Source organism: Chondrus crispus, genomic scaffold (genome assembly GCF_000350225.1).
Source record: "Chondrus crispus Stackhouse genomic scaffold, scaffold_121, whole genome shotgun sequence".
Classification (NCBI taxonomy): Eukaryota; Rhodophyta; class Florideophyceae; order Gigartinales; family Gigartinaceae; genus Chondrus; species Chondrus crispus.
The window spans coordinates 54,434-70,961 of record NW_005178985.1 but is presented as its reverse complement, the minus strand read 5'-3'; the positions used below and the strand labels follow the sequence as shown (position 1 = coordinate 70,961).

The 16,528-nt window shown below is 48.7% G+C and overlaps 5 protein-coding genes; 4 read left to right on the top strand and 1 right to left on the bottom strand.

Annotated features, from left to right (window-relative positions):
- Window positions 1–1,675: 1,675 nt before the first annotated feature.
- Window positions 1,676–2,848, top strand: CHC_T00001998001 (hypothetical protein). Its single transcript, XM_005712893.1, has one exon. The coding sequence runs from the start codon at window positions 1,676–1,678 to the stop codon at window positions 2,846–2,848; it is 1,173 nt and encodes a 390-aa protein (XP_005712950.1).
- Window positions 2,849–6,121: 3,273 nt separating this feature from the next.
- Window positions 6,122–7,411, top strand: CHC_T00001997001 (hypothetical protein). The gene has a single exon (XM_005712892.1). It carries the CDS (start codon window positions 6,122–6,124, stop codon window positions 7,409–7,411), a length of 1,290 nt encoding a protein of 429 aa, XP_005712949.1.
- Window positions 7,412–7,612: 201 nt separating this feature from the next.
- Window positions 7,613–7,824, top strand: CHC_T00001996001 (hypothetical protein). XM_005712891.1 is given in 2 exon segments: window positions 7,613–7,768; window positions 7,769–7,824. The coding sequence occupies 1 exon segment, from the start codon at window positions 7,613–7,615 to the stop codon at window positions 7,766–7,768; it is 156 nt and encodes a 51-aa protein (XP_005712948.1). The 3' UTR covers window positions 7,769–7,824.
- Window positions 7,825–7,918: 94 nt separating this feature from the next.
- CHC_T00001995001 (hypothetical protein) lies at window positions 7,919–8,026 on the top strand. Its single transcript, XM_005712890.1, has one exon. It carries the CDS (start codon window positions 7,919–7,921, stop codon window positions 8,024–8,026), a length of 108 nt encoding a protein of 35 aa, XP_005712947.1.
- Window positions 8,027–8,060: 34 nt separating this feature from the next.
- On the bottom strand, window positions 8,061–10,907 carry CHC_T00008437001 (phosphoenolpyruvate carboxylase). The gene has a single exon (XM_005712889.1). The coding sequence runs from the start codon at window positions 10,905–10,907 to the stop codon at window positions 8,061–8,063; it is 2,847 nt and encodes a 948-aa protein (XP_005712946.1).
- Window positions 10,908–16,528: the final 5,621 nt, after the last annotated feature.

Sequence of the window (16,528 nt, the reverse complement as noted above, 5' to 3'; positions counted from 1 at the left end):
GTCTACCGGTGGTACTCTCGCAGTGACGAGGACGGGAGATGGTCGGGGGGGAACAGGAGATTCACCACAGGTGCTGGGCTTGTCTGCCGCTGTCTTTTCTTCGCATACTACCTTCGCTTAAATACATGTTCTCGCTCCTGTTCGCTTCTTACAGTATCTATCCATCGCTAGCTTAGTCGGGGTGTGCCGATATCGATTGCCTCTGCACGCCTGCAGACCCTTGTTTCCTCCTCTTCGCGTTCGCCCTTGCGCGGTGGGGTTCTGACTATTCGCCACGGTCATGCTTGACCCATGCCTTGTTCACCTTCGCAGTTTTGCTGATGGCTGACCCTTCGCTCCATATCTGACCTGCACCTATCCGCCGTTCTTAATCGTCATAGATCCGCGATGAATGTCGGTGGGATATCCACGGCCAAATTGGCACTGTCAAATAACAAACGTGTGGGTCCTATTCCTGTCGAGATGTACCCAGCAAGGTTCGACTGCGCTGAACTCTTAGGTCAGATGCTCACAACTCACATGTATTACAACAGATGAAAGCGGGCACGGTACAGAACCGCACTACACAGTGCCCAGTGCACTGCTGGTAGAAAGTGAGCACTCTCCGGTCTGTTGATACAGCAATGCAACGCAAGCCACGTCGAATGATGGATGCCGAGCTTCGTTTCTTGTTGGCGCCAGTAGGGAACAAATGTAGCGTTGCCGCCGCTCTATTGGATTACATTCGGAAATCCCTACGCGGCAACGATGACTGGATATTCGCATCCGTCTTTACTCTTCTCTTGCCACAGACTGCCATTGTAGAAGTGTCACAGAAGCCAGAAGCAAAGCTAAAAGCACCTCACCCAAAAGCTTGTCGTAGTCCTTCTTCCGGTGAGTGTCTGCAGGAACATGAACCTGTGATGGTAGACATACAGTGTACTGTACTACTGTCGCGAGACAGACCTCACGTGAATGGAGAACTGACCTGGTTATTGCTTCCCGCTTAAAGCATTGCTGTTAAGGCCGCCGCCCAGTCGTCAGCCAACTTCTGTGTGAAGTTCTGTCACCGATCAAATACCTTCCAGAAAACGCATTTTTGCACATACGTACACACACCCTATCGTATATCAGGTGCTTCCGCTTTCCTAGCATATACACTGCTCGTTCTAAGCAGTTTTCTATGTGAGAGGCACCGTATAATACTGTACCTACAGAAAAGGCATCCTCAATACGTTTTATTGAAATCAACACATCATCGCACCTCGTGTGTAGGATAACGTATTTTATGGCCAGCAACAATGTACCTGTTCGAGTGTTTGGCATTGTTGCCCTTGTTCAGATCCCGTTTGTATCCCCTCATCACCCAAAACTGTACCCTTGGGTATTGTATACCGCGTACCTGACCGAGCTTCAAAGCAACCTTGTCCGAAACCACCTCTTTCACACACAAGAGGGGTCATAGGGTACTAAAAAACATAAAGAGTCCATCAACAATATGTCTTCATCATTGTGCACATTGGAAACGCCCCATCTTCTGCGCTTGCGGGTTTCACTCGCGCTGCATACGAATCCTTCCGCGGTCCCCCGCCCCGACTTTTCCCTAGTCTCTGCAACCCCGGTAGAGAATTCACAGTGACGATTTTCCTTCATATCTCGGTTCTCAAAGTTGTAGTGCCCTTACACTTGTGAACCGATGATGAAGCGCACCCCTTTTTTCATGGCAATATTGTCCTTTCTGCTCGTCTTGTCTCGAACTCAAGCCGACAGATCTGATACTACTACTCTTCTTATCAAGAGCCAGATTTCGAAGAATCAGGCTCGACTTCACCCGTTGTCTCGGATATCCCACTCAAAGCTTAAGCTGAAAAGAGTTTTTACAATGCGTTCTGGTGATGTTGTTGGAGTGCAAGTTCGAGCAGGCCTGACGAGTGACGAATGCTCTTCGGACCAAGACTGTGTCGGATCAAGAGAATGCATATATCTAGAAGATGACGAAATTTTTCCATGTTCAAACAAAAGTGAACATGGAAAAAATTCTTCTTCCTGGTGCTTCTGCTTCGGGGAAGAGCATTTCCAAATCTGCGATTACAGTCATGAGTGTGTAGAAGGGGAACTCTGTGCTTCCATTGGCGGAGAGAGACCATTCTGCGTAAGTAAGGACTACGTCGCCGAAAACCCTGGTGTCGTTCAAACCGATGGACTCACCTGGGATGATTGTGAAGCTCCCTCGCAGTGTATTCCCCCGCACATATGCAGGATTAAGCTGGACGATGATGAGTTCAAAGAATGTAACTATAATCCTGACGAGCTTTGTCATTGCTTTGCGGAGCGCACTGCCGAGTGTGAAACAAACGCCGATTGTCCGGATAGGGGAGAAATATGTGCAGAAAGAACCGATAAGGAATTAGAATCGTTCTACTGCATCTCAGAAGATAGCGTACAAAGGCCGTCATTTTGGCGACCAGCTCCTACTCCAACCAGTGTGATCAGTTCACCATTACCAATTCTAGACGTCACGTTGCCGCCACCGTCTGATTGTATCGATGTAAGAGCTCTGTCACATCTCAGTGAAGAAGATCTCGTCTTCAAAACTCATTTCGTGGCACCGGTTCTATGCGATTCGAACGATAGTTGCGCGACTCCAGCGCACGTCGTGATGCATGACGGAAGGCCGATGATGATGAGGAGCTACTGCGCAACTGTGGGATGTACAAAGAAAAACATGTATGTGAACAGCCCCAAGTATTATCGCAGGCTTGTTGTCAAGTCTAAGACGCCGGGGCTACACTTTACTGTTTTTGCGGCAAGGTACGGGACTCGCCTTGAAGAGGTTGTGATTTCGTCTGTATTGCGACTTGGCTTCTAGACGAGAATGTTCAGGTATTATATGTAATGGAGCGAATGGGTTGATCCGAACGTGGTGTGAGTTTATCAAGAAGGAAAGGTACATTATCGAGTGGGATATGGGATATATTCACGTCACATTAAAAAACGAAAGAGCGTGGGATGGGCGGCTTCGACGGGAGAACAGCCCCAGACATCTTGCTGTCGTGGCATGAAACGAATGAGTTGAGATCACGAACTTGTTCGAAAAGTATGTTTAAATCACTGTGCTATGAATCTGACACCTACGTTGCGCACAGTGTCCACTCAATAATATATCTAATATTATTAGAGAGGTGTATATCCGTAAATAATGTTTTTATGCATTCTGAAAAGGGCCTTCAGATTCTCATTCCGGTGAGCGCTTTCCAGGGGTGATGCGCCAGAGGCGTCCAAAGTGCATTTATCCCAGTGGCGGGGTGTATCTATGCATAATTCCTGCACTGTACTATTTTGAGAAGCTCAGACCGTACGAACTCTGGGTGAAACGTGAAGAGTCTACCGGTGGTACTCTCGCAGTGACGAGGACGGGAGATGGTCGGGGGGGGAACAGCAGATTCACCACAGGTGCTGGGCTTGTCTGCTGCTGCCTTTTCTTCGCATACTACCTTCGCTTAAATACATGTTGTCGCTCCTGCTCGCTTCGTACAGTATCTATCCATCGCTAGCTTAGTCGGGGTGTGCCGATATCGATTGCCTCTGCACGCCTGCAGACCCTTGTCGCCTCTTCGCGTTCGCCCTTGCGCGGTGGGGTTCTGATTATTCGCCACGGTCATGCTTGACCCATGCCCTGTCCACCTTCGCAGTTTTGCTGATGGCTGACCCTTCGCTCCATATCTGACCTGCACCTATCCGCCGTTCTTAATCGTCATAGATCCGCGATGAATATCGGTGGGATATCCACGGCCAAATTGGCACTGAAAAAGCCGTTTGGCCTCGTGTATTCTACAACTATACAGTAGTGTGTACGTCTGCCACGCACTGGTGGAGATTCTTGCCGGTCGGGCTCGGTCCACCAAAAGACTCCTGTCGAAAGCCGATCGCTTCGCGCAGGCTTATTCACTTTGGCCTTTCTTGTTCGCGAAGACCCCCCTCTTCCTCTGCGGGCTTCTCTGCCTCTTTATACGTGCCGCGGCAGCCATTCGCTTCGAACCCTTCCCATCGATCCCGTCTGTCGCAGCCGCCCTCGTCCAACCCTGGCAGCAAGTATGGGCAGCAGTGCTTCCTTTCCGTCTCCCGCACTGGTTCCGCCCCAGCCGAAGGTATACTCTTCCCTGCACCAAGTGCACTCCAATCCCAATGGCCTCCTCCGTCCTCCGTACGACAGTAGGACCTCTACCTCCGCGAAGACCTCCTGTCCGGCTACGTTGTCCCTCTCGCATGGCACGCACAATACTCATCTTCTCTGCTTGCATCCTGCTTGGAGACAACTGTAAGCCACACTCGACCATTTCCCTAGGATCTAAACATTTGAGGCACCGTTTTGCGGAGATTCGTAATATAGTTGTACGGTTCTTCCCTGATACTTGTCGCTGACATGTCGATGTAGGCGATCTTGCAATGGGCTCATCGTATTTCGGCAACACATGCACATGTTTGACCTTTGGCGACGAAAGTACAATGTACAATCGATCCCCGCCCCGCCATAGTACTGTACTCCCCTACTAATCCCGACAATGCTGTTCAGTATCTATTTATCAGGATTTGTTATAACTCGCAGGAGAGTTTTCACACCGAATCGCACTTCTGTATCGTTACTGTACTGGGGAGGGAATACGGGACTTGGTTTGTTGCGTGGGAGAGGACATTAGAAGGGGTGGGCTGGCTGGAACTAAGGGAGTAGAGAAAGTGGAAAATGAAATAGGATTGTAGTCCTGTACATGATGATGAGGTGACACAGAAAAGAGGTGAGGGGAGCTCAAAGGAGATGGGGAGGTTGATGCTCCGAGGGTAGACAGACATGTGGTCGTCAGAAGCTTTGATTTTACCGTCATGTCATATAACAAACGTGTGGGTCCTATTCCTGTCGAGATGCACTCAGCAAGGTTCGACTGCGCTAAACTCTTAGGTCAGATGTTCACAACTCACATGTGCTACCACAGATGAAAACGGACACAGTACGGTACCGCACTACACAGAGCACATTGCACTGCTGGCAAGAAAGTGAGCACTCTCCGGTCTGGTGATACAGCAATGCAACGCAAGCCACGTCGAATGATGGATGCCGAGCTTCGTTTCTTGTTGGCGCCAGTAGGGAACAAATGTAGCGTTGCCGCCGCTCTATTGGATTACATTCGGAAATCCCTACGCGGCAACGATGACTGGATATTCACGTCCGTCTTTACTCTTCTCTTGCTACAGACTGCCATTGACATTATAGAGGTGTCACAAAAGCCAGAAGTGAAGCCAGAAGCGCCTTGCCCAAAAGCTTGTCGTAGTCCTTCTGAGTTTCTGCAGGAACATAATAAACCTGTGATAGTAGACATACTACTGTCGCGAGACAGACCTCACACGTGAATGGAGAACTGACCTGGTTATTGCTTCCCGCTTAAAACATCGCTGTTAAGGCCGCCGCCCAGTCGTCAGCCAACTTCTGTGTGAAGTTCCGTCACGGATCAAATACCTTCCAGAAAACGCATTTTTGCACATACGTACACACACCCTATCGTACAGTATATCAGGTGCTTCCGCTTTCCTAGCATATACACTGCTCGTTCTAAGCAGTTTTCTATGTGAGAGGCACCGTATAATACTGTACCTACAGAAAAGGCATTCTCAATACGTTTTATTGAAATCAACACATCATCGCACCTCGTGTGTAGGATAACGTATTTTATGGCCAGCAACAATGTACTTGTTCGAGTGTTTGGCATTGTTGCCCTTGTTCAGATCCCGTTTGTATCCCCTCATCACCCAATACTGTACCCTTTGGTACTGTATACCGCGTACCTGACCGAGCTTCAAAGCAACCTTGTCCGAAACCACCTCTTGCACACACAAGAGGGCTCATAGGGCACTACACCAACATGTTAAAAGACATAAAGAGTCCATCAACAATACGTCTTCATCATTGCGCACATTGGAAACGCCCCATCTTCTGCGCTTGCGGGTTTCACTCGCGCTGCATACGAATCCTTCCCCGGTCCCCCGCCCCGACCTCTCCCTATTCTCTGCAACCCCGGTAGAGAATTGACAGTGTTGATTATCCTTCATATCTCGGTTCTCAAAGTTGTAGTGCCCTTACACTTGTGAACCGATGATGAAGCGCACCCCTTTTTTCATGGCAATATTGTCCTTTCTGCTCGTCTTGTCTCGAACTCAAGCCGACAGATCTGATACTACTACTCTTCTTATCAAGAGCCAGATTTCGAAGAATCAGGCTCGACTTCACCCGTTGTCTCGGATATCCCACTCAAAGCTTAAGCTGAAAAGAGCCTTTACAATGCGTTCTGGTGATGTTGTTGGAGTGCAAGTTCGAGCAGGCCTGACGGCTGACGAATGCTCTTCGGACCAAGACTGTGTCGGATCAAGAGAATGCATATATCTAGAAGATGACGAAATTTTTCCATGTTCAAACAAAAGTGAACATGGAAAAAATTCTTCTTCCTGGTGCTTCTGCTTCGGGGAAGAGCATTTCCAAATCTGCGATTACAGTCATGAGTGTGTAGAAGGGGAACTCTGTGCTTCCATTGGCGGAGAGAGACCATTCTGCCTAAGTAAGGACTACGTCGCCGAAAATCCTGGTGTCGTTCAAACCGATGGACTCACCTTCGATGAGTGTGAAGCTTCTTCTCAGTGTATTGCCCCGCGCATATGTGAGATTGTGCTGGATAATGATGAGCTCAAGGAATGTAACTATAATCATGACGAGCGCTGCAATTGCTTTGCAACGCAATTGACCGAGTGTGAAACAGACGCTGATTGTCCGGGTAGAGCAGAAATTTGTGCCGAAAGAACCGATGTGGAATTAGAGTCGTTTCTTTGCATCTCAAAAGATAGTGTGCGAAGATTGTCATTTTGGAGACCAGCTCCAGTCGGGGGTTCTCCAACTCCTACCACCAAGCCTTGTACAGGATCGACTTCACCGCCTCCTGCTGCTCCCACGAGGCACCAATTGCAAAACTGTGGATACAGTTACGAGTGTGTGGAAGGGGAAGTTTGCGCTTCCACTGACGGAACAGAGCCATTCTGTACAGCTCGGATCTTTGCCATCCTAAGTGCCAATACCGTTCAAACCGATGGACTCACCTGGGATGATTGTGAAGCGTCTTCTCAGTGTATTGCCCCCCGCATATGTGAGATTGTGCTGGATAATGATGAGCTCAAGGAATGTAACTATAATCATGACGAGCGCTGCAATTGCTTTGCAACGCAATTGACCGAGTGTGAAACAAACGCCGATTGTCCGGATGGGGGAGAAATATGTGCGGAAAGAACTGATACAGAATTAGAATCGTTCTACTGCATCTCTGAAGATAGTGTACGAAGGCTGTCATTTTGGCGAGCAGTTCCCGCGGGGGCGCCTAGCCCGGGGCCGACGTTTTAATAGCCTCTCTCTTTTTAAGTCCTAGCAGCGGTCCACTCACAACAGAAGGCCTCACTCTTGATCCTTGCTCTGCAAGCAGTGATTGTCAGGAAACCGACTGTGTGGTTATTTTAGGGACGAGGAATGGCAGAGGTGTAATACTAATCTCGATGTAGGGTGCGTTTGAAAACTTGATCGAGTGTTAGACTGTGCAAAGTGCCGATGGACAATGGAGAAGTATGCGCACGGTTCTTAGAAAGCGGCGTTACTTTTCTGTGCTTCAGAGAAAGCAGTTACGAGCTGCAGTTTACTTGGCAGAGCTCCTTCGTCCTCAGCGACACCTTACGTAGTGGTATCAGTGACTATGTCGTAGAATGATGTGTACTGTAGCGAACTGCTGTTCTTATTGCTCACTAAAAGTGGCCCAGATTGAACTACAAAGACGGCTTTTTTTGTATGTTGCGACAACTGTGCGCAGTACAGTATACGTATGCCGGTGCAACCATGACATGCATCGCTTTCACCTACATGGTTATATTTTTCGGTAAGGGTGTCCCAATTGACAAGCTACTACCAACATGTGAAGGCACACAGGGCGAAGTACACACTAGTGCAGCGCAAACCGCTGCGCTATAACCATGGAACGCCGCGTGCCCAGTTTGTATAAGCACTAGCCGGTATTCTGAAGAGCCGATGACAATCCCTTCATCGAAATAACCAGTGCGTCGACGAGTTGGTTCGCTTTCAGTTGATCAACTTCTGGTTTTACAACCCCCTTGACTGAAACAGATCTCCATCGCTTGAGAAGCTCAACTTGAGCTAGATTCATAGGAGTCAACCACTCCAAACGAGTCTCGATTGCTCGCTGCTGCACGCGATCCTTATCCAAAAGCCTCTGTTCTCCAGATACCTGCAACACGAGATCTATTGTTTCCACGAGTAAATCTCGAAGCATACTACCAAATTGCTTTTGTTCCTCCTCCTCCACGAGAACATCCTCATAACGACTCGAAATATGAGGATCAGCCTTTGCGAGCACCATCCCAATGAGATCGAAAAACGACCGGAAGAAAGGCCACTTTTCGTACATTTCTCTCAGCAATTGCTTTCCTCCAGCTTCATTCATCCCGGTTTGTAATGCAGATCCCAAACCAAGCCAAACAGGAAGGTGTAGCCGAGTTTGAGTCCAAGCGAAAACCCACGGAATGGCCCGAAGTGTTTCCACTCCGCCTTCCTTTCGTTTTTGAGGCCTTGACCCGATGTTGAGGAGGCCCAATTCTTGCTCTGGAGTCGAAGAACGAAAGTATTGTACGAAGCGCGGATCTCCATGAACGATTTCTCGGTACTTGGTGCAAGATACTTCCGAAAGCTTATCAAGAAGTTCCCTGTATTCGGGTTTGACGACTACTGGCTCAGTGAGATCTGCCTTGAGAACCGCAGTCGTGTACGTCTCCAGGGTTCTCAAGGCAAGGTTAGGCAGTCCAAAGTCCTGCTCCATGACTTCTCCCTGGATAGTCACCCTCAAATATTGGTTAACAGTCCCCGGAGGCTGAGACAAAATAGCGAGATGTTGGGGACCGCCTCCGCGTCCGACAGTTCCGCCTCGACCATGGAAGAATCGGAGAGTAACTCCATGTTTTGCAGCGCATTCCACCATATGCTCTTGTGCTTTGTACAGCTCCCAGGCAGAAGTCAGTCGACCACCGTCTTTTCCACTATCTGAATACCCAACCATGACCTCTTGTACGGAGTCGAATCGTCGCTCAAGGTGCTTGCGATACCATTTGTTCTCAAAGAGTGTGCCCAGCACCATTGCAGAATCTTGAAGAGCATTAATTGTCTCTAAAAGAGGTACTACACGAAGAGATGACTCACCACAATTGCTTGAGCATTCCCTCTGAAGAACTTCCACAGCGAGAACATCGGATGGCTTCATGCACATTGAAATGATATACGCCCCAAGAGCCTCAGGACCAAGGTCAGAGACGACTTCGAAAGTATCGAGTACGTTCTTTGCCTTGCCAGTGGCAGAGTGAGCACGAGGAATAAGGGGCCTTTTCCCTTCCAAATTTTCTGTCAGGAACTTGATGCGCTGGTCCTCATCCATCTCCGCATAGCTGCCAAGGCCAATGTATCTCGTAATGAAATCGAGAGCATTGGTATGTTCTTCGGCTTCTTGACGAATGTCAAGTTTGACAATAGTGAGGCCAAAGATGTGAACTCGACGGATTAAATCCTTGAGTTTTCCATCGGCAATAATTTCATCCCCTGTGTCGACCAGGGAGCGATACATGATGTTAAGCGGCTCTAGGAGCTCATCCTTGGTCGTGTAGATGGGGGCTGCTGGGTTTGATTGGGGCGGGGGCATATTGGAAAGCAAGGCTTCACAATGATCACGGGTGGCGGTCATACGGTCGCGAATGTAGGAAAAGCAAACTCGAAACGGTTCCTTCGGGGGGACATAGTTCCAAAACTCCTTGTACTTGATCTTTGTGGTGACGTTGAGGTCCGGACGTGATTTGGCGGCTTGGTCGGTTTGCTTGGCGATCTTCTTGTTATAGTCGAGGAGTTCATCGGAACCATAGTGAATCGAGAGATCAAAGAGCAAGCTTTCAATCTCAGCAAGATAGAGGCATGCAGCGCGGTAGCGATTGATATTGACGACCTCTACTGTTACATCCGGGGTAACAAATGGATTACCATCACGGTCGCCGCCAGCCCAGGATCCGAAAACAAAAGGAGTTGCATGTAGAGGGATAGGCTTAAGGCCATTCTTGATAAAAAAGTGATCCATTCGGGAGATATAGATAGGGGTGGCATGCCAAGCGGTCTCCTCGATGACATGGATAATATTCCTAGCCTCATCCTCTGGTTTTGGCTTGGAACGACGGACCTCGTCTGTGCGCCACAGGCAAAGGAGATTTGCTTTGAGAAGCTCCTCATTGATACGACTCTGCTCCGGTGTAAGATAAGCATCATGACTGGCTTCGATGATTTTTGCGATGTCGTGAAGCTTTGCGAGAATAGAGCGACGGACGGCCTGGGTGGGGTGTGCGGTGAGGACCATCTCGACGGTCTGGGAGCAGATCTGGTCGCGAATCTGGTGGAGCGAAAAGCCGTTGCGTTGGAGGTCGTCGACGATTTCTTCGAGGGAGTGACGCGAAAGAAATGAGGACTCGCCCCGATCAAAGGCCTTTCGGCGACGAATGCGGTGGACGTGCTCGGCGAGGTTGGCGAGGTTGCACATGTTGGAGAAGAGGGAGCCGATGATGGTGAGCTGGTCGACCGAGAGGGATTCGATGAGGTTTGCGAGGTTGGCAAAGGCCTTGTCGTCCTTGCTGGAGACGTCGTAGATCTTGGCGAGGGTTTTGACGTTGCCGAGGAGGGCGATGGTGGCAGGGGGACAGCTCTTCTCAATGAGGGAGAAGAGGGTGTCGCAGAGATGGGAGACATCGGCCTGGAGGGGGGAGATGAAGTCGACTGAGTCGCTTTTGAGAAGGGGGTTGACGCCTTTCATGGCGGAGCGCAGCATGGAGGGCACTGGGGGTCCAACCATGGAGGGGAAAGTGGGGGGAGGGGACTTGAGGTGAGGTCGGGGAAGTGGAGGGGGGATGGGGGATGGGAGATGGGGGGTTTTGAAGGGGAACGAAGGGTGTGCGGGAAGCGAAAGGATGCGGGACAGTTAAGGTGTGGCAGGAGGAGGATGCATAGGGGAGATCGTGAATGCAGTGTTTGGTATGCGAGGACCTCGCGAAACGTGTCTCCTCGTGTGCTCGACAGCGAATGAAAGGCATAGAACAAACTTTTTCCTTTGCTCTTCCGCTGTCGCCTGTAGATTCCGAATTTCTAAGTTGCTCATCTGTCCTTCTGCACTTTCATTGGTCCACCGTCCTGTTGGCCTCCGCACCTGCCAATCAATTATTCCACATCAATCCCCAGCTTCTAAATTTATGTCCCTCACTTCCGCAAGCGAGCCTCTTCGGGCGTGGGACGGTAGATCAAACTCCCGCGAGCGGTGGGCGGCGACTGGTACAGTACCCTTACGGTACAGTATTGACGTGGAAGCGAGAGTGATGCCAGGGGCGAACGAAGCACAACAATACTGTACCCTTGGTACTGCAAAGTTTACTGTATACCCAAGGGTACCCTTGCGTAGTCCTACTTGTCGCAAAAAAGAAAAAGAAAAGGGGGGAACAATAAAGGTTAACCGGCAAGACCGGGCGAATGAGGGGAATCGCGCTTTTTATTGTCGTGGCTTCGTTTTTGTTTTTCGCTTGTCTTGGCAGCTAGTCTGCCTCGACTCTTCCCTTATTTATACTGCTTCAGCCAGGTGCTTTGTCCTCTCCTCACGTAATGTTTTTGCACTATCGAAGCATTTTTAGGAGAGGATGCACTGCATGTTGATAGCTGAGATTATTAAAATGCTCCCGTTGTTGTGCACTACATTAATTGCGTTGAGGTGTATTTTATTCGTCCTGTATGCGTCACCGTCATACCATAATTTCCCACACTACTACAGTGGATTCTGTCGGGAGAACGACCGGGCGCGGCGGTCCGGAGAGGGCTTTGAGGGTGTGGCTAAAAGGGGGGTAATTAGCGCTACCAGGGCAAAAAGGGACGCAGCAGGCCATTGCCTCGTAACTGCGGGAGCACACCGGGAGGGGACAAGGTTATCTTGTAATTCGGGTTGGTTCAATGTGCTGAGGTCGAAGACGAGTAGCGTCTTCGACCTGGCTTTATAGTCCTATTGACTCTACAATAACAGTAGGCGCACTACCATAAAAGGGAGGTTGCGCCACCCATGAAATGTCTCTAAAGGGTTACACCCTGAACAGGTAGAATTGTAGGTGGCACGTCCTTAAGGGACTCTATTGTTGATAGATAAATGTAGCCTACATAGTTTAACCTGAATTGATAATGGTAAGCTAATTAAAGTGACTACTCGTCTAGTCAGTTACTCTGAAACTCCCCAAACTTTTTCGTGACAGTGCATGTTCACGAATTTCGATTGATCCACTGCTCAATAGGGTGTGAAAGAACTGACTCTCGTAGCATCTTGTTCAGTATGTCACTTTTCTTGACCTTAGTCAATTCGTCTGCAGGGTTGCATTCGGAACGAATGAATCCAATAGTGCCTAATTCATGTCTTTGATTCGCATCCTTAACAACATTAACATCGATCATTAGTCGCCTTTCAGATGTTATGTCGTTTTCATTGCGAAAGCCATATCGAACGCATCAGCTAAGTCCATTGTTTCGCTGCAAAGGACAGATCTCGAAACACGCTTAGATTTGTGCGAATACCAAAATAATGGTTGGCATCTATCGTTGTCGTCAGCAAGGAAAATGATATAGCCTAGCTGAGAAGATCCGTTGTTTTCGTAGGACGCGTCGGAATAGACCTGCAGCCGAAGACGTCTGTGGTCCAGCTTAGGGGATTTAAGCGCTTGATCCGTAGTTGTATGTATATGGCTTACAACCGAATTTGGTCCCTTACAATGCTTCTTGGGGTCCGAGTTGAAAATATCTTCCGTAACCTGGGTTGCCTGTGCAACTGCACATGCAATATCCGGGCGTGACTGAGTAGCCCAGGATAATTGAGCTCGAAGTGACCGGCAGCCTTTGAAGGAGGCGTCCCTATTGATCTTCTTGATCTTAGAGATATAGTGTCTCTGATGAACTTGGAACCCGTAAGGTGTGGATTCTATCTTGACGCCTGCAAACTGAACATTGCCATAGTCTCTCGGTCGACATTTGAACTTCCTTTCGACACACTTTGCCTCGTAACAGAATTCGTCAGTGCCAGCTTGAAGACAGTCATCTACATACGTGGCACAGAGACCAGCAAGCTTCTCACCAATGCGCTTGAAGAAGAAAGCGGCGTCTGTTACACTGGGCTTCATCCCAAGTTCCTTCTCTAGATGATTCTTTAATGTTCTACCCCAGTAGTCACCACTGTCCGCTAGTCCGTAGAAGGGCTTGAGTAGTTTCAAGAGTTGATTAGAATCCAAGTCGAACTCAGATGATGGTTTAACATAGACATCACGGGAGAGCTCTTCTGTACTCTGCAAATATGCCTGTGTGACATCTGTTGAGAAGAGTCTAAAGTCAAAAAGAGCAGCAAGACCGACGAGTAGTTTGACGCTGAACTGTCGTGCCGTTGAGGTGTCGTGAACGAATGACCGTTTCATCTTGTCCTTGTGGCCTTGTACAACATATCGGGCTTTCCATACTTCCTTGTTTGTTCCAGAGTCTTTAATGGCAAGGACGAATCGACCATTTAAGATGTTTGCGTTATCTGGAACTTCATCGCGAAGCACTAACTTCCAAGTACCTCTTTCGATCAGTCCTTCTATTTCCTTTCGCTTAGCATTATCAAATTGTTGTGCACGAGGATCATTGGGATGTATGACTTCAGTAAGAAGGACGGTATTGGGTGGATTTGAGGCTTTGCCACTACGGAATGGAGCAGTTTGCTGGTGGAGAATAGACTCGGGCGAAGCGTAGTATGGCTTGATTTGATAAGCGTTGAGCGTTTGTCGATAAGTTCCTTCGCTGTTCTGAACAGTTATCATTCGTCCGTGAACATTGCAAACAAGGAATGGACCGATCCATTGCTTCTCTTGCTCTAAGAATACTACAATCTCGTCTCCAAGATTATACACACGATCGGAGGCTGGAGGGATGTTCCGATTCAGAGCAGCTATGACACGTCGTTCTGCGATGATTGCATTCATTTCCATCTGCGCTGTTGTAAGAATTTGCATTCTTTCTCGCTGCGAAGGTATTTCCGTACTTATGATTGGGAAGTGCGGAACAATTCCGAAGACCAATAGAGAAGGGACTAGACCGTTCTCTCCGATTGTGTCGTTCATTGCTTTGACTGCGATTTTTAGAAGAATGAACGGAGAAGCGTCCGAGAAGTCCGCTCGAGCGGACTTACGATCGTACTTTTCTATAAATCCTTCGCAGCGGTCTGTGAAGACGTTCTCCAATACCTAACGATGAGTGGGGTTTTACACCAGATATGCGAAGTTGAATGCCAGCTTTTGCAGTTATCTCGCGCCGTCTATTTGATGTGAATGCGGATCCTTGGTCAGTGCGAAGTCTATTTGGAAAGCCAGTGTACAAGGTACACCAGGCTTTCACGAAGGCTAGCCAAATACCTTCAACGCTTTGGCCATAAGTGGCGCCATGAGCGTCTAGAAAGATGGCTGACGAGAATCTAGTGGCTGTGGCGATGACGTGAAATACTGCTTTTCCATCTAGAAACATCAGGTCAATGGACAATTCGTCACCGAACTTTAAATCCTGTTCATTAGGTAGCGATACTTTAAAACGTACAGGAGTGAGGCCAAGGCGTTGACAGGTGTCACAAGCAGCTTGCAGAGACTCGAGAAACTGCTTTGTCTCCTCATCAGCTTCAAAAGGGCGGGCCAAGCGAAGCAGATTCATGAGTTTCTCTGATGTGGGATGGGAAAACCCGCGATGAAGCTTGATCAGTTCAGCTTTGGTGAAGTGCGTTCTGGAGGAGTGATCCCACTCCAGATAGATGTGACCCAGCTTGCGCCGAAGGGGTATGTCAAGACCAAGCTTAGGCGATCGGAGCATGTTGTTGACGCTATCAATGAACATATGGTACTTGTCCAAGAGGTCAAGTCCAATAAGAAAGGGGACATTGGCCTTGACAATGTCAACCTGTTCGCGAATTAAGTAACCATCAGAAATGAGAATGGATATTTTCATGGTTCCAAGTGAAGCTTGGGAGTCATTACCGAATCTGAAGTGTATCAGGCTCGGCTTGGGTTTGAATTTGGTGCCTGTGAATCGACAGTAGGCTTTGGCTTGAGCGAGGTCAACTACAGTTCGCTGGGCACCAGTGTCAAGACAAGCTCCATCCCACTTGGACGCATGGTTGGTCGTCCTAGCTCGTTCAGGACGATGTTCCCGGATGGTGTGGTAGATTTTGAATTTACACTGCTTCGTTCCGCAGACAGTCTCAAAGGAAATTATTTTACTTTGTGGGTGTTGACTGCTGCTACTCAAAAATCCACTGGATAAAGATTGTCTACAGTATCCCACAGTATTTCTTCTTCTTTCAGTGGCGTGTGTACCACTTGATGATGTGTCACAGCCTGATCTGGGACATCGTCATCATCGTTGAGGGTGTAATCATTGAGAATCACTTCACCGGGGTCATGTTGTGGTTCGTCTGCGAAAGCTGCAAAATCGATCTCATTCGTATCTAGGGCGTGTTCGGCTTGCTCGCATAGCTCGTAAAGGATGCGTTTCGCTGGTCTGGTCTGTAACATGTGGCTGACATTCTTCCTGAGAGCTAAGGGCTTGGGACAGTCCCGAATGAGGTGAAATTTACTTCCACAGTTGTGGCAAGCACGAATATTTCCGAAGCGATCTGCACCATTCTGGGTCGGGGCGGGGTTGTGGGAGAAACGTTGGCGAGGAAATGGCCTCCTTGAGTTTGAAGAAGCGGAACCGGGGCGGCGGGGGATGCCATACGTGTTCTGAAGTTGGAAATGAATACCAGAGATGGGAGGCAAAGGCTGAGTACGGTGTACTTCATTGTGATCACGACGGCGTCCTTCTTTCTGCTTCTGTTACTGTAGCCAAGCGGCATCAAGGACAGTATAGAGCTGCTGAAACGTCCAAGAGGTTATGGCAGCCAAGCTTTGTGTTAAGACACTCTTGGCCCACTCGACCCCAATTACGGCGTCGTGAAGATACTCCGTTTTATCTTGTTCCGATTGGTGCGTGGGAGGACCTTGTGAAGTATACTTTGTGATCGTTTCACGAAGTTTTTCCAAAGCTTCTGACACAGGGATTCGTTTTGTGTCCATAATTCGCGAAAGTCGGAGGTTCTGGAGGAGTTTACGAACCCTACTCTGTTGAGTAAGACTATTAAACTCGTTAACTATGAGTGAAGCGGCTGCGTTAAACTCTTGCGCGTTTCGGATGACGTGGGAGCGGTAGAATCGCTTAGCTTCTTCATCGAAGACGTTGTGAAAGAATCGAAGCATTTGCTCATCACTGAGGTGAAACTCTTCAGCGCAATCACGATAGTTGCTGATTGCATCCTGAACGTCTTCCCCAATTTTCCCGGTATATCCGATGTCCTTTTTG

What these genes read in the sequence shown, in the direction of transcription:
- CHC_T00001998001 (XM_005712893.1), top strand. Translation starts at nt 1,676, where the DNA reads ATGATGAAGCGCACCCCTTTTTTCATGGCAATATTGTCCTTTCTGCTC.
- CHC_T00001997001 (XM_005712892.1), top strand. Translation starts at nt 6,122, where the DNA reads ATGATGAAGCGCACCCCTTTTTTCATGGCAATATTGTCCTTTCTGCTC.
- CHC_T00001996001 (XM_005712891.1), top strand. Translation starts at nt 7,613, where the DNA reads ATGGACAATGGAGAAGTATGCGCACGGTTCTTAGAAAGCGGCGTTACT.
- CHC_T00001995001 (XM_005712890.1), top strand. Translation starts at nt 7,919, where the DNA reads ATGGTTATATTTTTCGGTAAGGGTGTCCCAATTGACAAGCTACTACCA.
- CHC_T00008437001 (XM_005712889.1), bottom strand. Translation starts at nt 10,907, where the DNA reads ATGAAAGGCGTCAACCCCCTTCTCAAAAGCGACTCAGTCGACTTCATC.